The sequence below is a fragment of the Epinephelus fuscoguttatus genome, linkage group LG9, assembly GCF_011397635.1.
Source record: "Epinephelus fuscoguttatus linkage group LG9, E.fuscoguttatus.final_Chr_v1".
NCBI classification, from domain to species: domain Eukaryota; kingdom Metazoa; phylum Chordata; class Actinopteri; order Perciformes; family Serranidae; genus Epinephelus; species Epinephelus fuscoguttatus.
In genome coordinates, this window is record NC_064760.1 from 18,946,290 (window position 1) to 18,970,742 (window position 24,453).

The 24,453-nt window shown below is 41.1% G+C and overlaps 2 protein-coding genes across 13 annotated transcripts in view; both read right to left on the reverse strand.

Moving 5' to 3' along the window:
• Positions 1-12,501, reverse strand: part of mcf2a (MCF.2 cell line derived transforming sequence a) — a 35,552-nt gene extending 23,051 nt beyond the window's left edge. For 5 of the 6 annotated variants that reach the window (XM_049585026.1, XM_049585030.1, XM_049585028.1 and 2 more), the window contains exons 1-3: positions 11,262-11,788; positions 307-375; positions 85-199 (exon numbers count right to left, since the gene is read on the reverse strand). In XM_049585026.1, coding sequence (XP_049440983.1) covers positions 85-199; positions 307-375; positions 11,262-11,376 — 299 coding nt within the window. In that variant the 5' untranslated portion in view covers positions 11,377-11,788. Of the gene's footprint in view, positions 1-84; positions 200-306; positions 376-11,261; positions 11,789-12,359 lie in introns of those variants that run through there. The other variant, XM_049585027.1, reaches the window with a different exon arrangement.
• Positions 12,502-12,806: 305 nt separating this feature from the next.
• atp11c (ATPase phospholipid transporting 11C) overlaps positions 12,807-24,453 on the reverse strand; it is a 64,376-nt gene continuing 52,729 nt past the window's right edge. Inside the window, exons 25-31 of one of the 7 annotated variants that reach the window (XM_049585036.1) lie at positions 24,281-24,416; positions 24,115-24,180; positions 23,898-24,001; positions 23,613-23,769; positions 21,211-21,316; positions 18,678-18,709; positions 12,807-18,365 (exon numbers count right to left, since the gene is read on the reverse strand). In XM_049585036.1, the coding sequence (XP_049440993.1) occupies positions 21,215-21,316; positions 23,613-23,769; positions 23,898-24,001; positions 24,115-24,180; positions 24,281-24,416 (565 nt within the window). In that variant the 3' untranslated portion in view covers positions 12,807-18,365; positions 18,678-18,709; positions 21,211-21,214. Of the gene's footprint in view, positions 18,366-18,677; positions 18,710-21,210; positions 21,320-22,230; positions 22,322-23,612; positions 23,770-23,897; positions 24,002-24,114; positions 24,181-24,280; positions 24,417-24,453 lie in introns of those variants that run through there. The other 6 variants (XM_049585034.1, XM_049585037.1, XM_049585039.1 and 3 more) reach the window with 6 other exon arrangements.

Genomic DNA, 24,453 nt, shown 5'->3' on the forward strand with positions numbered 1-24,453 from the left:
TAGAATACAAGCGCCGTGCTTTTTGGTGCACTGCAGAAAGAGAGAGGGAGAGAATCAGACAGGAACAAATGAAGGGGGACGCACCGAGGGATGAGAGTGAGGTATGTAAAGACTTTGGCTAAAGCTTCCTCTGGAATGTCGCTGAAAGCCGAGCACTCTGGGAGGGTGATGATGACGCTGGAGTCTTCCCCACGGCCCCCTGGGGAGGAAGATATAAGCAGTTTCTTTGTAGAGGACATGAAATTACAGGTGAGACACTTTAGTTGCTAAAAACAAGTGCTGAGGAATGACTAAGCAAAGCCTCACCTGACAGGTACGCCACCTGTTTCTCTATGTAGCCTCCCACCTCCTTCAGGCTGACAGGGACGGTCACCTCTGGAAAAAGACACACAAATTATAAAGGCTTCAGGGAAGTGGCATGCACAAGAAAACTGCCGGACCCCACTATGAACCAAATACTACTTAAATTAAAATAACCAATTGTCACTCATGTCTATAGAAAATACACTGCTCAAAATAATGAAGGGAACACTCAGTGGTCACAGTATAACACCAAGAAGGTTTGCTGTGTCCCAGCACAGTCTCAAGAGCATGGAGGAGATACCAGGAGACCAGCTGTTACACAAGGAGAGCTGGACAGGGCCGTAGAAGAGCATCAACCCAGCAGCAGCACTGGTATCTGCTCCTTTGTGTGAGGAGGAACAGGAGGAGCACTGCCAGGGCTCTACAAAATGTCCTCCAGCAGGCTACTGGTGTGCATGTTTCTGACCACACTGTCAGAAACAGACTCCATGAGGGTGGCATGAGGGCCCAACATCCTCTAGTGGGACCTGTGCTCACAGCCCAGCACCATGCAGCTAGAGCGGCATTCACCAGAGAACACCAGAATTAGCAGGACTGCCATTGGCGCCCTGTTCTATTCACAGATGAGAGTAGACTGACATTGCCTTGACAAAGTCTGGACACGTGGTGAACGTCATTCTGCCTGTAACATCATCCAGCATGACCGGTTTGGCAGTGGGTCAGTGATGGCATATCCTTGGAGGGTCGCACATGCCTCCATGTCATAGCTAACAGTACTCTGACTGCTGTTAGGTACCAGGATGAAATCCTCAGAACGACTGTCAGACCTTACGCTGGTACAGTGGGCTCTGGGATTTTTGGTTTGATTTTGGTTTCTACTGACCATTGTTATGTCATTTTGCTCTCAACAAATTATACAATGTAGATCAGTAAAGATTTTCAACTTGAAATGATTCATTCATCTGATGTGTGATTTAATAGTAAAATAACTGTGCATCTGGGACCAGTATTTAGGAATTTTCCCCATCTTTCTTCGTCTCTAAAACACACCAAACCCCAGGCTTTTCATGAAGTAACGTGATGGCCTAAATAACGGTTCAAAGGCTTTTCCATGGTGACAGCCACACTGACGCCTTTGTTGCTGAAGCTTTGACATCAAAGTGCTCACATTTAAAGACAGAGACTCACACCTGTCAGCTTTCATCTGAAAATAAAGTCTTGTCTTCCTTTGGTAACAGATACTCCATGATAACACTCAGCAGTAACTGTATGCCTGAAGCAGATATAAATCCTACATCTGGTGCAAATTAGACAATGACATCATTAAGAAGCATTAGCTCATTTACTGTACAGCATCTGAAGGGATGTTGGTGTAATTTAAGTTACTGGCAGATAGCCCGCTGTCTCATGCTTGGTGCCATTAGTCTCTGAGTGGCCAATAAATGCACACAGTCTCTTATAGAGCAGTCAATGCAGTTCAAAGGAGGCTTTCATCTGCCCGTTGGTGCACCAACAATCACTCAACCACATGTGTAGGAGCAGCTGAGACTCTTTATATAAGCTCACAATGTGTTTAAAGTGGATTTAAAGGACCCATATTGTAAAAAGTCTGATATCCATTTTTGTACATGCTATATAAACACTGTGAAAGTATCACAACACTCAGCACACAGAGAAATGCAGACAGTCCATATTCAGAAACTGTACTTTTAAATGAGTTGTCAGGATTTCCATGAAATTGTGATGTCACAGCTATACTATATAGACTGTTTCAAATGTAAACATTAAAAATTCTAAAAGTGTCTCTCTTTATTTCCTGTCAGCTACAACCTACAAAAGAAGTAAGGGTCATTACATCAGTGACAGCATTCTGCTTTCGCAAAGGTGCCAGACTTTGGGGTCACTTCTGTTGAAGTCAATGGGGCAGTCAGGGCAAGCCCCACAATTACCCATCATACCTTTGTTGTTTAACAGAAAACTCCTTCCACAAAATAAAATAAAAAAACACACTGTGTGATGTTGACTGACATATCTTATCTGAGTATATAATGACGAAAACTCTGTCTGTGTGTGTGTCTGTTCCACGTTTTTCTCCTCACTGACTTGGTCAGTCTATGTGAAATTTGGCACAGTGGTAGAGGGTCATGGGAGGATGTGAATGAAGCAATATTACATCAATTGGCCAAAGGGGGGCGCTATAGTAACCGATTGATATTGCAAACTTTGAATGGGCATATCTCATGCCCTGTATGTCGTAGAGACATGAAACTTTGCACAGAGATGCCTCTCCTCATGAGGAACAAATTTGCCTCAAAGACCCATAACTTCCGGTTATATTGATTTTCCTCCATTTTGAATTTTTTGAAAAACACTTCAAATCGATCTCTTCCTAGGAAGTTTGACCGATCTGCATGAAACTCAGTGAACATAATCTAGGGACCAATATCTGAAGTTCCCTCTTGGCAAAAGTTGGAAAACTTACTAAAACTGAGCTTCTATAAGGCAATGAATATTGCAGAGGGCGTGGCTCATCACATAAAGGTGTATAACATCTCAAGGGTTTCACCGATCACCTCGCAACTTTGTAGGCATATGAGCACACATAATCTGAGGGGACCCCTCCATTATTGATCCCCTCAAACAAAATGGGGGCGCTAGAGAGCTAATTTCTTATCTAGGCCTAACCGCCATATTGATTTTTACTAAACTTGGTAGATATGTAGAACAGGACGCCTCAAGGTGACTGGAGAAATTTAACTCTAATTGGCAACTGGGTGGCGCTATAACAACAGAAAAATGCTTAAAAATGGCTAAAATGCGACTGATCGCTGTGGCTCCCCCTGTGGCCAAATGTGTTTGGGGGTTTTTTCTAATTTTTGGTATGACTAAGTCATGGTATGGTATTCTGTATATTATCACGGAAACTGTGAGTGTGTCATTCTGTCAGTCAGTCATTCTGTTTGTCCCCCATTTTTCTACTCACTGACGTGGTCAATCTATGTGAAACTGCACATAGGCATTGAGGATTGGCATAGGTAGAAGGTGACAAAGCTACCAATGGGTATGGACTAGTTTTATCTAAATGTGCATATTTGTTTTTCTTGTTATTGGTCCAAACAGATCATGGCTCTGTCCAGCAGCTGCATATAACATTAGCTCAACCATGATACGCAACCAAGCAGGGCAGGTTCAACTTATTATGACTGACCAGAGTTCAATTAACCACATCACATAGTGTCACTGTGTTGCACGCACATACAGCACGTATGTATTTGATTATCAATAAATAACCAACCTTCAAACTGTTATTAAGTTATATTCAGGAGGGCTAACTTCAGCCAGCTCTCTCCATAATATTTCCTATTATTGTAAGGAGGTGGCGCTAATTATTTCTATATAATGTACCCATTTACATTTAAGGCCGTGGTCGCTTTGAGTGACAGGCTGTCTGCTGATAGTCTCTTCAGCTTCTCAGTTAAAACCACCCCTCACTCCTCCACAGTACCAACCTCTCATCCAAATATGGTCACTTTTGGCCTGCCCCCCCCAAAAAACACAAAATGGCGAAAGCTGAAATGCCGAACTTCTGAAGTCCACAAACCAATGGGTGACGTCACGCTAGATACATCCATCACTACATTTACTGTCTATAGTTTGGAGACCAATAAAAAGGAAAACAAACATGCACTTTAGATGTAAAAAAACAAACAAACAAACAAACAAAAAAACATCAGTCAGCATGTTAGTGACGATTCTCAGTCATCCAGGTCTTGGTAATTGTAAATCAGTCAGCATCACATAATGTGTGTTTTTTTAATCTTGTGCCAGAAACACTGACCAATCAGAGCAGACTGGACTTTTTTGGAGCGTTTCAGACAGAGGGTGAATACAGGTATATTCAGGCGAGAGTATGAGAAAAATAATGTGTTTTTTGAACATTAAATCATGTAAACAGAGTAAAGAGTGAAGGAAACTCTAATGTAACTATCCAGCTTTCTCTCCAACAAGAATCATAATGGCAGAAATAGGAGCAAAAACTAAACAGTACTAAGGCACTAAACTGTTTAGTGGTTAATGCAGCAGATTAGCAAGGCGGTCAATTTGCTCACAATTTATTGTTTCCTCATCCATAATGGAAAGACATTAAAAATAAATTGGAGAAGAGAAGCAAAAACACAGAGTCAGAAAAAGACAACAGAGGGCAAAAGAAACCGAGAGAGAGGAGGAGAAGGTGTTATGTTCCATGCGTCGACTGCAGTAACAGTGTCCGTCAGGCTGTCAGGGAGCAAGTAATGAGCTCTGCTGGTACCTGCTGAATATTTGATGTGCGTCTGTAACAGAAAGGAGCTGAGCCAAGGCGGGCCACAGCAGGGCCAATGGCCGGACTGTGCACACACAGATGCAGGGTAAAGTTACCGTCACGCTGGAATAGTTACATAACCATTTGTACCCTGAGCCACGAGAGCTTCAGGAAGCTGAGACAGGTTTTAAACAAATAAACGTCATGTTGTTAACATTTTCCATCGAGATAACTGCAATATGCAGGCCTGCTGTGCTGTAATTATTTATATAAAACAATGTGTGAACTAGTGAGATGTAGAACAGCACACGGGTCCTGGGTTTTATGTAATGTAACAGTTTCAGATCTTATAAATAGGATGCCAAAGACAAAATCTGATAAATTACAACAGCAGTTCTAAATGTACTAAAGCTGATCTAAAAAAAACCACCACACCAATACACAAGCATGCACACTGCGGACCTCTACAGTGTTTGATCAAAGGAAGGGCAGACTGTGCTGCAAACTGCAACGTTGTTAATACACTTGCCAGTTTGTGGAGGTACTGCACTCCTCCTTCACCCTGTCTGACCACTAACTCGCCAACTGAAATGCCTTATAGTCAATCAAACAAGGACATTTATAAAGTACAAAGCACTAAAGCAACATCAGTTTAATAAATCAACCAGTATCATTGCATAAGCATGTTTAACCCTCCTACCTCTAAAGAAGTGTAGAAGATTATACTAGAGATGAAAGAACCCTCTGCAGGGCATGATGAAATAAGATCTAGCCTTGTTAAGAAAGTTGTTTTGTCTATTGTTGAGCCTCTCACGCATGTTTTAACTTTTAATGCTCAGAACAGGTCCTATATCTGTTTTACCATGTTTTTCTAAAGTTCTTGAAAAACTAGTATATTCCAGAATGAAAAAGCACATGGATGAGAGCAACATACTGTATGGCCATCAATATGGTTTTCGGAAAAACATGCAGCTTGTTAACGAAATCACTACAGCCTTACACAACAAGAAACTTACTCTTGGCATATTCTTACACTTGTCAAAGGCGATTGACACTGTTGATCACAACATCTGTATTGCAAAATTACAGAAACATGGCTTTCATGGTGTTGCTTTAAATGGCTGCTTGATTATTTGACAGACAGAGAACAGTATGTCTCTGTTAGTAGCTATAATTCATATAGAACTAAGCTACTTTGTGGAGTACCCCAGGGCTCCATTCTTGGACCTCTTTTGTTCTTGTTCTAGGGTCTGTAAAAATGTACTGCCTTTTTTATTTGCTGATGATACATGTCTGGTATTTTGACATAAAAATTTTAGAGGAGCAAATGAAGAGCCATCATCTATTTCTGAATGGTTTCAGATGAACAAACTCTCTCTCAATATTGAAAAATCAAACTTGATATTTTGTGACAAAAATAAAAAATATAACAAAGATAAAGCCTAATTTTCATAGACAACAACATCAAAACTAACTTGGAAATACCATATTCAACTTGTCTATAAAAAGACTATTAAGTCAATTGGTACCTTAAGTAGAGTTTGTTCACTTGTCCCTCATATTATGTATTGTAATACTGCTTGGGCTGCCACATGGCCCACTTATCTCTCAAGATTTTTCTAATTCAAAAGACATTTTTGAGAGTGACTAGCTTTCCAAAAAATGCAAATCATCCGTTTCTCTCTTTAGAAAATATCAACTTTTAAAGTTAACATAAACCAGACTTGTGTATTCTTGTATAAATATGTGTCTCACTCATGACTTGACCAGTGTTTTTCAGAACTTTTTAAAGTCTTCCTCAGACATTCACTCATATTCCACAAGACACTCAAAGGACCCTTATCCTCCATATTGTCAGATTTCTCTTAATCAATGTTCATTGGAATACAAAGGACCATCTCTTTGGAACAACCTTCTTCCATCTCTACAATCGTCATCTACATTAGCGTTATTCAAAAAACATCTGAAAAGGACTCTAATTTGCAAAGAATTTTAACACTTCATTAACCTCTCCTGCACAGCGTTTTAACTTTTAATTTCTTTTGCCTGCATTTTATTTACATGTATGTGAAACTAAACTAAACTGCAAAAATAACTCATGCATACATACACACACACACACACACACACACACACACACACACACACACACACACACACACACACACACACACAGAGTTTAAATAGCTACAGGTGGTCAGAGTAGGACATGCTGTGCTTCTCTTTGAGCTTGCGTCACAACCTTTCCGGGCCACAGACAGGACGGTGTGCACAGGCGAAAGTCAAATAACCTCTGTTTGCTCCTCTGCTCTTAGAGGAAGAGGAAACTCTGCCAGTGTGGATGGAAACAGAGATTTGCTGCCAGTCAAACAGATCAAGACTCCAAGACCAATCCTTTCGGTCTACGCACAAAGCTGGAGGCGGGGAGCTTATATCTGTTGTCCAAACAGTGATTACCATCTACACTGATTTCATTACATACCACTCCTATAAAACACATTAAACACCTTGTAGTTTTTCACACTTTATTATTTTACAACACGAAATCACAGATTATTTTATTAGGCTTTTTTTTTTTTAACAATGATCAGTAGGAAAACTCTACAAAATAAGGCATGTATAAGGAGTCAAATGGGTGTGTGTACATTTTATAGACACCATAAGATGTCTGTTTAATAGGTTGGTAAAATATTAAATCCACGCACGTTGAGGCTGTTTAAACATGACTTCTGTCTGAATATTAACTAAAGTGTTCTGTGCAGAAAAACAGAAGGGACATAAGATTATTTTCTATACTGACAGTAATAGATGCTGCAGCACCACATTTTACTCACATAGTAGAGTAGAGTAAATCTTAGTGAATCTTACAGAAAGACAGTAACAAGAGGCTGGTTTTAAGAGTAGAGAGTACACATAGACAATGTGGATGTTGTACTCAGTCTGATTTTGTAAAGACCCAAAAAGCGGACACACGTAATCCCTTGCAGAGCAAGAAATCCCCTCTTACACATACAAACAGTACACAGAGGCCTAAACTCATACTGCTTTTAGGTCATGAGATATTTCTGCTAAACAAAGCTTTCAATGCTAAGGGGATTAGACTGCTGTGTGGCTGCATTCTGATAGAAAAGGGTAGAAGAAAATTGTGTATTCTACCCACAGGGACACACGAAAACTAGATTGGTTTTAGACCAGAGAGGCTTAGGTAGTAAACCCCAGACAATAGCTTCACATATCTTTGGCTGGGCAGCCCCTGTGACAGTTATGTGGTTATTTGGTTTGAAGATGTTTGGTAGTTTGTGCAGGAATATGTGACACAAATAGATGAAAATATTTGGTGCTGTGGAAGGAGGAATATTTTGCTGTTATATGGGCTGATAGCCTCTGTAGTGTTTAGTGATTTACCATGACTCATGTGGCTTTCTATCATATAATATTGTTTTTGGCATCTGCCACACTGCTGTTGAGACAACCAGAAAAGGCAACGTTCTAAAAAGAAAACTCTCTGTGCTCATTTGTGCTGAAAATGTCAGAAGCAAACATGGTAAACTGGTTAAAATGTCTTAAATGTTAATTGTTTGCATGTGAGAAGGGTGGGAGGTGCAGCAGAGGCAGTTAAAGTAGTTGAAATGTCAGCTGAAGTTTAAGCACTGAAAAAAAAGGTAAGGTGTTGTTTCTGGAAGGATTTCACATTTCAGCTTCTAATTAAAGCCCTGTAGACAGCTGAGTCATAGCGGACATAGGCAGTGGTGTGGTCGTATTTTAAGAGGTGGTGTACTACTAGGTAAATGGTGTGGTTACTGTGGAAGACATTTGTACTGAGTTCCAAGTCCCGCCCCTGGATGCAGGCTGGCAATCATAACGTAGCATCCGGCCGGCTCAGACCAGAGTCCGACAACAACGCAGCTGTGCTCCATTGACTCTAATGAAATCATTTCAGATTTCCTTCATTTTCAGGCTGGTTTTGTGGATTTGGAGCTAAATGTTGTGCCTGGGGCACGTCATGTATTAATGATACTCATTACCTGGAGAGGTTGGAAAAAGATATACGTTTCTTCCCTGTTCCAAAACCAAAATCAAACCCTGAAAAGTGTAGGGTTAGCTAGCTAGCTACTGAAGATATAGCCTACTGAATGTATACACATGCTGCTTTTGCTTTTTAATGATTATAACAGTGAAACAAAGACCGACCCTGCTGTACAGGAACCAGTGAAGGGAAGCAGGGAAACTTTGCTGATACTGAACCAGCTGTGTGTCATCGCAGTGTGCGCAGATGACCGCTGTTTGACTTCCCCTGGAAGGCGGTGGAGGTCTGGGTGCTGGCAGCGGCACGGGGGAGAAGCCAAACACAGTTCATCTGCACACACTGTGATGCCACACAGCTGGTTCAATATCAGCAAAGTTTCCCTTTATATTCATTGTCTTGTGTGGCGATCAGCAGTGATGTGGTGGTTCACTTTTACACTGTGATCTGTAGCCTATAGTTCGGCTTTAGCTTCTAACTATCTTTGTCTTTTGAACCTGTTGTTGCTGCTGAGTCAGTTTGACATCCTGGATATATCCTTCAGACACAGACTGTAGACCCCTCTGTCTGCTTCTCTCTGCAATCACTGTTTCATTTTTCAAAAATATGATGATATTTCTTCAGGGAGTGCAGTTAGTTACAGTGTGGGCTCCATGCTTACTCCGACAGCTTGACAGATTATCACAAAGGGGCGGGGCTTAGCGAAAGGTCCATTGAAGGTCCAGGTCTGTTTGTTTTTTGAAGTCTGTGCATTTCCCGATCCATACTCTATTTCAGTTCGTGGCGGTAATGCTCTACAACGTTGTTTGCCAACTACCATAAAATCAAGAACAAGAAGCAGGTGCATTAGGAAAGAAAATAGTGAGGTCATGACACTTGGAAAAGCTCCTGTGATTGTTTTTAAGCTGAACAACAAGAAAAAATGCAAAAGAAAATATATAATAAGTGACTGCTTAACAAGAATAGGACCAGGGATGAGGAATACAGTATACTGGTGCAAGAAATAAGAGATTTATAACTGGAGCATGCTGCAGTTGATGCGCTTGCTATGTAAGCATACAGTCCGTGCGGTCACAAATTTTGGGCTGCATGTGTGAGGAAAGTATGCACTGGCCTTAAGTGTGTATAAGTGGTGGTCAAAGGAGGAAAATGTTGCCTTTACTGCGCCATGACCTGTTAACCTTTGTAATGTCTGGTGATTCATTATTCCCACGGCTTTCTGTCATAAAGTATTATTAGACTGTGTGGTATTTATCACACTGCTGTCAGCATGGAGAACATTATATTTGTTCATGGTATACTGCACCAGCTGGAATACTTGTTTATGGTTTCACACAGACTTTAACTGATAAGCAGGACAAGACCAAAACGAAGATTTAGATTGTACACCCTGGGGAGAAAAGTCCTCTGTTGGGTGTTGCCTAACCACTCAGTCATGAGGTCCTGTGTCATGATGATTACTGTGTATACTGTAAGCTTAATCTCTCACATTCCTTAAATGAGCCAAAGGCAGTTCACACACTTCTGGTGTAGAAGGGAGAGGGCAATAGGTGAGCTACATGATGGATAATGTATCATCACCCATGAAGTATATGATGACTCCCTGGTTACTGTTTCACACAGCAGTGTGTTCTTTATGCTCACCACTGCATCCGCAGTAAGAAGATTAGGACAAACCCTGAGAGGAAGGCTCACATTTCACGCACAGAGAGGGAAAAAAATGTTACCTGGTATAAATAGAAACTCAGCGTGGCCTTGTCTCTGTAACCTACACACCCTAGCTCAGGTATGATGAACCCACAGGAGACATAAAAAGGCAAAGGCGCATCAATTAAACAATAACTCAAGGCTGCCAAGATCCCACAGTAATCACATTAGTCTCTGGAGGAAGCTCCTCCGTGGAGCCATCAATCACATCGGACACTATTTCTGTCCATAAGCTTACCTTCATTCACCAGTTTTACGTGCCATTTGCAAAGTAAAGCTTCAGAGTGATGACAAATGGTGAGGGTAATGTTGTTGTGGTGCTTTTAAACATTGCTTTTGGGAAAGATTTTTCAAGTTAATGACATTATTGTATAAAGAAACACCCTCAGTTTTTCCTTTCTGTAAATTCAGTCGCTGCTTTAGGATATAAAGTGTTGGCAGTTTATTAGCCTCGTAATTCAATACATGTCACACATATCCTGAGTGATGAAAGCTGCATTATGCACTTTCTTAACATCCTATTTTTTCTTCCTAATGGGTTATTTGACATCAGCAGCTACAAATTATCACTATGGATAAATATCTATCCATCTGTGATGGCTTAAAATAGCTGACATAATCCCTGCAATGGCCCGGTGTTGGAGCAAAGCTGCATGAACTGGCACATCAATACCACTGACTAACCTCACACACAGGCTGCAGTACTCCTGTTACTTCCTGTAATAATCCTCAGAAGTCACAAATGAACACTGTGTATCAAACTAAATGGACTTGTGCTGCAGTGTCTTTAAGTTTCAGCCTGCTAAGAACAACACTGCCAAATTTAGTCAGGGGAAACAGTTTTAGGGTAGCCACAGGATTATATACAAAAGCCTTCTAGTGGCCAGCAGGAGTTAAATGAGGACAGTCAGCATCATGCGTACTCACGCTGCAGAGTGCTCTCCAGCTGGGAGCCGGCCTGCAGAAGGCAGCGGTAGCCCTCCATCTCCCCCTTGGACTCTGTCTCCGTCTCTCTCTCCTCCTGCAGTGAGGCCGGGCCCATTCCCCTTCGACTCCGACTCCACACAGGATCAGGCTGGAAGAACTGACGCTGTCGTGGGAGGTATTGACAGTAGTCCAGGCCTCACATCCTCCTCAGAGTCCCATAGCCCTGCATAGTGTCCCTGTGACCGAGGGACAGGGAAACTTGCGCCCACCTGCCTCTGCGGGGTCCAAAGATCCAGATGGGACAGTTCCCCGAGGCGGCTGCTGGATCTTCCTGACCTTGAGCTGCATAGAGTGTCTCCAACAGAAAACCTGTCCACATAAGCCCAGACTGGGTGCAGTGAGGTTTTCCTCTCATATACACACACACAAACACACACACAGTAGTGCCGGCAGACTGTCCTGCTCGCAGCAGCAGCTACTTCAAAACAAACTAGGCTCCATCTAGCCACTGCTGTCTGTCTCCCTCTGTCGCCCCTCCCCTCCCCTCCTCTCCTCTCCCCTCCTCTCCCTCTCTGGGTTTTAGTGCGTCAGCTCTGCACCGAGCAGAGCTCAAGAGTCTGCTCCTGACACGCCGCCAACTCCCTCCCAACTTTTCCTCTCACTTCCCTCGTGCTCCCTTGTGCAGTTTTCTATGCCTTCAGTATAAGGCTGACTATACTACAGTAGGCTGGATTGTTAGGCTGTCTGGCTGCCATGTCCATGTCCCCACTTCCTCCAGCTTTACTATAACATAGATGCACACACAGTGGAGAATAGATCTATTGTAAACAGAAAATGAAAATCTACCGCACCCTCAGCCAACAAGTTTGGCCCATGCGAAGCACAGCCTTTAATACACAACAATCACATTCAAACAGAACAAATATGAAAGGGTGTCATTGTGTACATCCTGATACACAGAGGCTTTCTCAACTCGACTCCCCACTGCTGAGCCCACAACCACCCTGAGTGAATGAGTGCTCATAAACAGCAGACACTAAAGTGGAGAAAACAGATATATATATATAAATGTGTGTAAGGCTCCACTCAGTGACTCACAGCGCTTGATGTTTTCTTGATGTGAGGCCACACACGGAGCAGCGGGAGAGCAGCAATACGCCGTCCTGATACGCAGCCACTCAGCTGATCCAGCTTAGCCTCTCAGCCATCTCATTACCGCACAGCATCTGCTTAGTGTGGTCAAACGCACACAAACACACACTCTCAGCCGCCCACACATCCTTACATCACACAGAACCTGCTGACATAACCGTGTGTGTGACAGAGCACTAGAAGACGTCATCTTCAAAACATTCTGCTTTATTACAGAAAATCTTCAGGTTTTGAACAGACTAGTTTCAAAGAGGTACATTCAGCTTGGAGGTTTGGAGTGTTGAGGCTGGACACCCAAAGGGCTGGAGGTGGCGGGGTGTCCCTGCTGCGTGACACAGGGTCACTGAGGTGCCTGAAGACGTCCACCTCCACCCCTCGCAGACAGGGACAGCGTCCACAACCACAGAGCCTCTCGTGCTTTTTTTTTTTTTTTCTCAACATTTTGATTTTCTTACAAAAGTGGCTGGAAAAAGGTTGCATTAAAAATACAATCCATTCTTTTATACTTTTCATTTAGACAGGCAAAACGTTAGATTCCAAGATATTTTTAAGCTCTGAAAATAGCATCTCTGACGTCACTTAAAGGTTGTTGGTTTTTTTTTATTTTATTTTAACAAAGCAGGCAGCCCCTCTCGGTGTGTCCTCTTAACATCCGGTGTCCCCGGCACAGTGCAGTCTGGAGGTGAGAGTAAAGAGCAGCCTCCTTCATGTTCCTAACATCGGAAAAACAAGCTTAGTAGAAAATGACGCTGAAAGGCATGTACATTTTTCCATTTGTTAAGAACAAATAAACATCATCTTAATGTTTTGGCGTTATGGCTGCCACTCTGCGCGTGCACTGAATCAGAAATGTCAGGCTACAGTCAGTGCGGTGAAATACAAGCCCAGTACCAGAGAGTACTGTACTGGAGTTATTGTTTGAGGTGAGACGCCCCAGGTGAAACGGCACCGGTCAGGTTGGAGATTTGGGGCAATTTGGTTCCATAATATGTCTTAATTTAATCAGTGAAAGGAATGAGTTCAAAATGCACATTTAGGTGTTTATTTTAGTCAGATTTCTGTTCTGGAACTTATGTAAATTGCACATATTTAATAAGATAATGTTTAATTTACATACTTGAACACACAATTTAAGAAAATCTGTAATACAAAAAACTGTTTGAAAGTGATTAACTGGGAAAGTTTGTAGTTCTTTTTTTGCCCTGTGGTGTCATATTTTTTGTCTACAATGTATAAAATATGACAATACATATAGTTTTTTTCCCCTCAAACTCTGAGCCAAAAGTTTTCACTTCAGTATCACTTACATGCACCAAGCTTTAGTTTTATTCTTATCTCTATTCTGAAGAAGTTTTTAGAGTTTTTTTTATACATCACTCAAAGCCTGATTTATACAACCTTTTATTCCCAAAAAATAAATGAAAAAGGGATTTTTGTATGGCTGATGACAGTATTGTCTAATTTATGAAGTGATTAAAAGAGATATCCAAAATTCCCTCTGTAAAACCATTTGACTCTCATATGTCAGCAAAATAAAACAAAAATGCTAAATGTGGTTTTAACCATTAAACAGATTTCTGCTCTGGAAATGTATGCAAATCAGTGCATATTAATTACTAATATGCATATTTAAACATACAATTTAAGAAAATTAGTCATACAAAAAATAACTGTCTTAATGTAAGTACTCAACTGGAAAAGTTTGTAGTAGTTAATTCTTTTGCTCTAACATCCTGTGGTGTCATATTTTATAATATAAAACATGAAATATAAAGGACATTTTCTCAAAATGAAATTTTTCTGAGCGAAAAATCTTCATTTTAGTATCACTTACATCCACCAAACTTTACAGTTTGATTCATGCCTATATTCTGAAGGTTTTAATTTTTTGTATAGTTGTTGACAGTATTTTCTGATTTAGAAAGAGATATTTAAAATTCCCCCAATAAAAACATTTGACCTAATATGTTAACACAATAAAACAAGAATTTTGGACATGGTTTCCAGTGTTCAGATTTCTGCCCTTGGAATATATGTAAATGATGCATATTTTATTAGATAATGCCTCATTTGCATATTTTAACATAAAAGTCCAGAAAATTCATCATACAAAAAATTATTATCTCAACTGGGGGAGTTTTATGTTGATATCTATATGTTAAAATTTACTCTATTCACCTGAGGTGTCTCCCCTTATCAGGGATCAGTAAAGTAATAAACTGTAAAATCACCATACTGACAGATCCTGTGACACAAAACAAACGATTAGTGACAGGAACTCATCGGTTTAAACCATTAGTTGAGATAACTTTGTATAAAGAGTGGCATTGGTTCAACTCTGGGACATTGGGAGTGTGTTGGGGGGGCTGCCTGTCTTTGCATGTATGACAAAGACTACTGAACAGGATTGGCACGGGCTCACATCAGGGCTGGAGTAACACAGACCAACTCAACTGGCACAAAGCTGACCACTCTCCACAATAAAAAAAAGACTCATGTAATAAAAGTATAGCATTTGTGAGTAAAAGTACACTTAACAATAAATATGCCAATAGACAATAACATGTTTGTGGGAAGAAAAAAAAAAAACAACAGAAAAAAATATTCAGAAACTATTTCTAAGTGTTTAAAATCACGGCATGTTTATATGGAATGTATGAAGCACACAAAAAGAAAGAAGAAAAGGCCAAACAGTCCACTCTGTCATCCTGTTGGTCAGCAAACTGGACCAAGAACAGAAAGAGGAGCCGGAGCGTGGAGCCTCACAGTGGCATTAACTTCTCTGCAGGTCTGGAGTTGATTTACGTCACACTCCTATGTCAGCCTGCCCGAGACAAATGATGCAAACTAGATAATGAGTGATGAACATAAATACCTCATTTAGGCTTTAGTGCATGTGCGCATTTATATGTACGACGTGTGTGGTTATTGTGTGTTTGTTCTCGTCTATCTGATATGTGCGTGTGCTCAGGCATATATTCATGTGCCTCAGAGACGCAATGACAAAACCAGCTTCCTTAATAGTGCAGGACATTTCTAACCGTACTACATCGATGAGGTTCAAGTAATCCTGGTTTTCACGACACATGGCTGGCTTTTCTCATCCAGCACGCACTTATGTAACACACACAGGCACACACACACTGACTTGTCACTTTCAGGTCACACTAGCGTGGACAGAATCTGATTCATCTTTTTGGCTTTGAGCAGATGCTATCATACATCTCTAAGCTATATATACAGTACAGCACATATATTAATTTTCTCATCTTAAATTGACTCTTAAATTATCTCTGAGGTTGGACGATTTAGGTCATGCTCCGAGCATCCAAGCAATGTTTCATTGCTTAACGTCTCTAATCTATCTCTCAATCTTGCACGCACACACACACATACACACTTTTTGGATCGAGTGGTAATATGGCCTCCGTTAACTTCTCTTATATCTTAGTATTCATAAAATAATTCATCAGTGGAAACAATCATAGAATCATCTATAAACCAGAAACATGTTCTAACAGTCTGAAATCATCTTCAGTAACTTTTCATCTTAAATGATTTGGACCCGTAGAGGAGTGCATTTCCTGAAACATATAACCATTAGGCTTGGGCAGTATCTGTTTTTGTCACACCTTCATGAAATTTCACTGGGGTATACAGTATATGACGGTACTTGTGTGTGGTGCTACCTTTATTCACCGAGCTAGATGTGCAAATACGCCGTTTTCCCTGCAGCCTCTCTCAACCGTTGCTCCCGGCTGTTTACAGTCATGTAAGGTTATCCCCACCACTCACTGTCGCCATGTTTGACAGCTCAGCTGCCTGTTCCACTGGTAGACAATGACTTCTGGTGGCGCTCGATGTGCACTACATACAATACATCTTAATATAGATAGTTTCAAGGCGTCTTTTGGTTCCTAGGACACAACAGTGTTGTTCCTCTTAGACTTCTGGTCCAGCCACTTGTGGACGAAAACAGCATATGAAATGCTAAACCTTAGTCCTCCTGAGCTGAAATACACAATGGGAAAATAGTTTTAGGACTTTGCTGCTCAATTGTAGGTTGTTCCCTTCAACAAGGTACTAACTTGATCTCAAAATAAAAGTCTCTGGCTTCGGTAAATACCCTAAACTTAATTAAAAGCCTAGCCCCAATTAAAAGCCCAGTCCCTTTTACTCGCCCAGTGTTGCTACACATTTTGACAAATAAACACCTGTCTCAATTAGACACCTGGTCTGGTTGCCAAGCAGTCCTTCTTTTTCTTATAGAAGTTCTTCAGATGTGTAAACACCTCAAATTATGTGCCCATTCTTCAATTACCTTAATTAAGTTATTCATATTTCTTTAGTCCGCAAGGGTGCTCAGATCTAAGGAATCCAAAGGGTTTTTCAAGTTGTGACTAGTTCTAACAGGATGAAGTGTGTCGGTATGTTGGGTGCTGTAATCCTTGAGTGGCTTTTGTTTGAGGTAGATCAAATGAATTATTCACAATTGATATATTATCTGAGGCCTAATTTTAATACAACAGTTGTGTGTGAAAGGAATTAAAGGCCTCTGCCATATAGACACTTGTCCCAAATACAGGCCTATTGATTTCAGTGATTTAAGCTAATAATAGCCCGGGCTATCAATTCAAGTTTACGGTAAACGAACCAGCACAAAGGGTGGAATGCAGCAGTCAAACGAAAGACCCGGACACTGTTGGGAGACTCCAGGGTCTGTAGCCCTGATTTCATTACTGGTAGGTTCACTGGCTCAAGCTAACAAATGCTAGCCAACAGTCTACAGAGGAAGAGAGGAGCATTTGTATTTGTGCGTGCTGTGCATCTGTCTTGTATTTTATTGCCCACAAAAAAAGCGTTATGACATCAGCACTACAGACTTTGCAATTTCCCAACTGTATCCAGTTCTTTCCTTTGATCACTACAATCCACGCTTTGCACTGGGAATCAGCAGACTTTTATTACTGACAAGTTTATACATCGTCAAAAGGAACAACCTACCATTGAGTGCCAAGTTCCTAAAACTAATTTCGCCGTTTCCCACAGTGTGTTTTTCAGGTCAGGTAGACTTAAATTCAGTATTTCATCTGCTGTTAACGTGTAGTAGTGGCTGGACCGGAAGTCTAAGTGGAACAACTGTGTCGTTTCCTGATCTATAAAGAGGAGGGTCTGTATTTTTCATGGATTTGAAAGTCACACCTTTTGAATTTGTAAATATCCTAATATACCGTGATACCTTGATACCACCCAAGCCTAATAACCATTTAAAGAATAACCGTTGAAAAGCGTAATAACGCTAAAGTAGAATAACCGTTTTAAAGTGTAATCATTGGAGAGGATGAGATCATTATGTCTTAATTAAAAACTTTGCAGAATACAGTGACTGAATATCAGTGGAGTGAAGCGTTCTTTAGAGCCTTCTTTCATGCAGGTGAACCATTCTTGGAGTGGATATTATTACAACTGCTTGTTAAAACACAGCAGTTGGATAGAGCTACTGACAAGGCAGCCGTGTATGCATTCATTTGTAAGCTAGTATTTAAAAAAAAAAAAAAAAAAGAAGAAGAAGAAGTAAAAGAAAGAAAAAGTCATGCCTGTCATCTGAGTAGATATGTTAAAAATAATGCAGGGCACTGCTCTGCAGGCATGCGTGGGGGGTCGGGAGTTGTTGGGATTGGACAGAGGACGGAGCAGAGAGACGCAAGTCAAAAGACTGCTTAACCCCTTTTGATCCCTTCCCCCCCAGTCAGCACATCTCTCTTTTTCTTCTTATATTTTCCCTCCTCTTCTCCTCCTCCTCTTTTCAGATCAGGCATGATGGCAGACATCTCTGACCCGACTGGTTACGGGACCCTGAAAGTGGCCGTTGCCACCGTTGCTGCGAGTCCTTGCTGCTGTTCACTCGCGCTCCTTCAGGTGCTTGTAGGATAGAGGTGTGACCGCTGCAATCTGGGAACGTACAAGCAGACAGATGTTACTTCAGTGTTTGTATTACGTGCTTGTGGCAACAAGAGAAAGAGGACGAAGCACCATGAAATCACCCCAAAAAAATCATTGATCAAGAGAGTAAGTGTTGGATTAGCCACATCCCACAATCCTTAAAAAACACTCAAACGACACGTTCCCCACCACCAGAGACGAGCAGAAATTAATAAAGGAAATGCTCCCAATTTCATCCAAGTTAACTGATCTGTCAAAGTGCAGCAGGGACATTGAACAGACACAGAAAATTACAATCAGGCTCATCTCGCTATAGTTTACCTGGATGTTTGTAGGAGGGCGTCCTCTGACAGCTAGTGGGAGAATAAAAACGCAGGTTAAACATTGAAAGCTGTTGCACAAGTCCTGGTGCTATAGTTAAGCCACAGGTATCAGTGACCCTGGTCAACAGTGATGGGAAGGTGTGACATTCAGACCTACCTACAGGGGGTTGACTAAGAAATGAAAACACCTCGACATTTAACACAATATCAAATGCCCCAAAAGGTGCAGAGATGCCCTTTCACCTCAGAACACCTCCGGTGCCCTTGATATCGTGGCCATACATCAGGACTTTAAGGACGTCTGGTGGAATATTTGAACACCTGCTTGAGACGAGTTTAAACAAATCCAATTTGACACCATCTACCAAAGTTTTCTGTATATTTGAGACTGAAAGTATTTAACATTAAATCAATAAAAAAGACATTATAAAATAAACAATATATGAGAATCAATGTGGATGAATATTCCACCAGGACGTCTGGTGGAATATTTGAACACCTGCTTGAGACGAGTTTAAACAAATCCAATTTGACACCATCTACCAAAGTTTTCTGTATATTTGAGACTGAAAGTATTTAACATTAAATCAATAAAAAAGACATTATAAAATAAACAATATATGAGAATCAATGTGGATGAATGCAGACAAAATATAAGTAAAACTATGAAATTATGAAATAATCCGACATATTTTTAAAAGTCCAGTGTGTTCGATTTAGGGGCATCTATTGGCACAAAGGGTATATATCATTCATAACAATGAGCTGTTTATATCTACATATGGAGTAGGTTCTCTTCCCAGTGTCCACCATGTTGTTCCATAGTTGCCCAGAATGGACAAAGCAAACACTTGCTGTAGACAGGGCCATTATCATTTTAACATTAGCCTCCATATTTCTCCTACAGGCTTGGCAGACGAGAGAGGTTTCAGTTCTCCTACTTCACCACTAGAGGGCACTAAATCGTACACACTGGACCTTTAAAGCTCAGCTCATAAAAATGTTATTCTATGCTGCTTTTTTCAGTTTTGTTTTAAAGTGGTTTTAGTTTGTTTTTTTTTGTTTTTTTTTGCAATCAGTGTCATTCTTCCAAGTGAACATTGTATTTTCTGGCTGAAAGAGTCTTAGTAGATGTTTATTACACCTGCTCAGAAGCCTCACCACTCAAACTCTTCCAGCTGCTGGGGGAACTGTGGCCCCAAGGAAGCCAACCTACCACTGGTTTTGGAACTGAATTTACAACTGTATTTGGGGCAAAAATTGTATTTAAGTGGGATGAACTCCTTTTTGAACTTCTACTTTCAATGTCTACAAATTTTACAACAAAATTTCCTTTTTGGAAAAGCAACCAAAAAGAAATTGCTTCAGCCAGACACCCCATCTATAGAGAACTGGTATGATATCATTCATGAAATCTTTGTAATGGAAAAAAAACAACCTTGTGAGTGAAGCTTCAAGTGATGAAATTTTAAGGAAATTTGGAAGAAGCAGAAAATATATATTTACCCAGAACGCCCTTCTTCTGTTTACATTTCTTTATTTAACTCTTCATTGTTTAGTTTTTTTATTTATTCATCTGAAGTGAAAACACACCTCATGTTCTGTGTAATTAATATTTAAAAAAAAAAAAACTGAAAAGATTGATCATTATGTAAAAGTACCCAACGAAAGATAGTTGATATAATGTGATACTAAATAAATGAAAAAAGTGTCATATATATTTCAGTTTTGTCTACATGTCATTACTCCATAATGTCTCATTTATTAATTTAATTATTTATGTGAAATTGTACACTTTGGTTTTCCATATTTAAATTGAACAGTTTCTGATGTGTTTTATCATGTGATGTTTTCATTTATGTTGTTGTCACCCCCTGTGTGTAAAACGCAGCAGCATCCGGTCTGAGGTTAAGGTAACGTCACATCATGCAGTGAGTTAAGCTCAGCACTCACAACGGCATCCGTTTTGTTTGACCAGGAAAGTAAGCAAGACAGCAACCACCAGCACAGGTTTGCATGAGCACACAGGACGACACGACCATGACCAGACCAACACGTTACAAACGGTACATGAAGCTACAATCACAGACCAGCTCTGCTGTTTCACACTGTCACCAAACAAACTGACACCGACACACACTGACCTCACACTCAGACATTCCCAGTACAAAAATGAGATGGACTCAAATTGGGGTTTTTAAGCACATGCAGAGGGTAATATAAGCTGGGCTTATAAAGGGAGGCTGAAAGGAGCATGGTTTTAAGGTCAGCAACATTAGACCTAAAGATGCACACACCTGTTTAATAAATGCACCGTTTTCACTAAAAATGTTGATTCAGTATTGAGTCGGACATGGATAAACTGCATCTCTTCAGCCAGCCAATATCAGCTCACATAACACAAAAGAACACACTGGGTCTTACTGAATGTGGCCTGTGTGCCATTATGCTTTTGATTCTCATGTTAAAACTCAGAGTTAGGGACCAGGACTGCTTTGATTGGCTTAAATGGCCTGAAGGTGGGCTGGTACCTGTTTAAATGACAGTATTGGATTCATCTGAAAAGGTTCTCATGAGCAGGGGCCTGGCTGACGACCGGGGAGACTGGTGGCCCCCCACTCTCGACTGAACCAGCTTCTTCTAGAAGGGTGAGGCAAGAGACACCGATGACATCACTATGCTGACAAACACACACACAGTTCGCCTCTCACTCTCCTTTTGTGCTCTCTCTTGCACACAGACAAACACAGAAACACAGGGAACAAACATATACATACACAAAGACTTCAAAACTGGACAGGTGGATAATGATCAGTCCTGGTGCTGGTTTAGACACCTTTTCCCTGCAATAATATTTGTTTCAGAGGCCTTGGCTGTGAATTATTTGGTCCGTCCTAATACACACTATCCTTGCACATTTCTCAAAAGCATGTAGGATATATATGTACGATAACACACACGCACGCACAGACATAATGCAGTGGCCCGCAGGGTTTGTGGTGAGGATCCAGGATGAGGTTGTTGACTTGAGCCTCATGCAGATACGTTTGTGTGCTTTGACGTGCTGCATTCACCTGACTTGACATGCGGAGGCAGCAGGCATTGGAGCAGCACAGGCAGCTGGGAGGAAACACTGACTGATACAACTGGACAGACAACAATGAACAACTGACTGCATGTTTGGACACCCGGTCCTGCTCCACACTGCTTGGGCACACACACCAGCCCGCTGACCAACATTCCTCCCAATTTAATAAACATATATCTAAAGAAAAGCACTCAAGTCCAGGTTTAAAGATGGGACCCTCCAAGGATAACACTCCTGATGTGATACTCATCTGGAATCTAAACTGTCTGACCTAATCTGCCCAGCCAAGTGGGGACTGTAAAAAGCCTCAGAACGCCACCCCCGAGTCACTTTAGAGGGTGAGGAAGGAGTCAAACAGTGGGAGAGGAAGGACACAACAGGTAGGAAACAAGCAAGACTGACAGACACAGAAACTTCGCAGCAGGGGACTTAAGTCTAAGAGCTGACAGAAAGAAAAAGAGACCTCAGTCACTCCACGAGAAGCTGTGAGTGCTAGTGGTCTGCGACAACATGAAGATAGTAGATGTCCCCGAGGAAGGAAGGCGATGTTTCATCTTTAGGGAGGCAGGCCCAGAAAGGAAGAGAGAGGAGACGAGAGGGTGAGACAGAGGAAGGAGAATGCGTTTAAGTGCAGAAGCGAGAGCACAAGTTAGGAAAACAAAGTTGGAAAGGTGGAAAATGAGTAAAAATAGAGTTAGAGGGGGTGTTCTAGATAGTCAAACTACACTACTTAAAGCAACAACTTTCATTTTAATTTGTAGACTGCAAAATCCACAGTATTCCAGGACCTGCAGCTACTAACAACTTTATAAATTTTGTAAATTTCTTTTTGATTCTGAAACTTTAAACTGACATATACACACTCAAACAGAACAATGTAAACCTGCTGTAAGACTTCCCTGTAAATTTGTGTAAAACATTTGGTTTTGTTTATTGCTTTTCCCAAATAAAACGAGTCTAGACACAATTTAAAAAAAAAACAAAAAAACACACAAGTGTGGAACGCACCCCAAAGCAAAGCACACCCTACCAAACATTTCCAGCTGCTTGGAAAACACATTAGCCTCATGGGGAGCTAACTCAAACGACTAAATATGTCTGGGAAAGTTGTCTTCTGGAGGAAACTGTAAAACTGTCCCTCTGAAATGCAATCAGGCCAAAAACTTGCAGAAAGAATATATTAAATCCTGATCTTAGAGATGCAGTGAAATAAAAATAATAATTTTCGATATTCTGATACTGTGTCGCCGTGTTAATGGCTCCATGATCTCTTGGTAAATGGCAACTACAGGAAATGTGAAGACAAAAACTCTTTGCTCCTTGTTTAAAACGTTAAAATATTTGATAACATATATTTCAGATGACTCCTCTTGAGCTCTGGGTTGAATGTAAATGTCTTCAATCATATGTGATTCAATGACTAGCTGTTATATAAAGACACTTGACTGTTAGCTCATGTGTTCAGAGGTGTGTGTTTGGATGTGAGCTAAAAGAAAATGTGGTTAAAGTCTTATTTATTAGTTTCCTCCTCATCCTGAACAACACACTTAAGGGAACTGTTGGCAGAGACCAAATGTCCTCTACAGTGGAGCATTGCCTACTATATACAAATCCAATCATACGTGAAGGATTTGATTTAAATCCCTCTCATAACTACACCCCACCCACGTCTCAGACGACCAAACCCTTTGGGAAAATAAATGGTTAAACTGTCACAACAAATATATGTAAAGTTTGAGTACTGTGAATCTGGGACAGGTATCGAGAAGGCAGGAGGGTTACAGAAAGAGAAAGTACAGCGCAAATGTGTGTGTCGTGCCAAGTCCATGTGTGTCTCAGCTCTACCTGTCGAGCGTGGGGCCCGCGAGGCTTGCGGAACACCACAAGCAGGATCTCTGGCAGTAGGCTGAGCAGGATGAGCAGGATGATGACCAGCCAGGCTGACACCGAGCTCAGCATGTTGGCAAACACAAAGTACAAACGCTGCTGCTTCAGGAAAGGCCTGCAGGAGAAGGGGACACTTTGGTTTACACTGACTGAAAGAGCTACAGGGGGTTGGAAAAGAAATGAGAAATAACAGGTCAGCTGCAGTGACTGTGTAGGTGATGTTATCTGAGGTTGTTCTCTAACCATATTATTCCTCCCCAGAAGAAGCTGAAAAACACGTAGAAAGCCAGGGAGCCCCAGATTACAAAGTGGTTGATCCATGTCCAGTGCCGCGTGTCCAGAGCGAGCTAGAACAGCAGAGAAAAGTCACTAAATTGATTCTGCAAGACTATTTATATCTGCTGCTTTAATGAGACACCCTTTCATAATAAGATAGATAAACACCAGGGGAGTGCTTTACCTTTAGTGTGACAGTGAAGACAAGGACAGTGAAGACAATTGTTCCATACGACCAGTTGCCAAAAACCTGGAATTAAAGGAGACAAATTAGGAAGTGTACTTAGGAGACAATGCCTAATCAAGTAATTTAATTATCACGCCCACTTGGAAGGTGAATTAAATCAAACCTGGCCATTATCCTGCAGAGCTGGGTTACTGAACAAATATCGAACTCCAAAGAAGAAGAGCAAGCCATGGAAGACTCCGAGCAAAGTCCAGTAGAGGAAAGGTCCCCACCGTAACATGCCGTTCTTGGCAATCTCTCTAAATCAGTCATGAGAGAGAAAGACGAATGGTTATT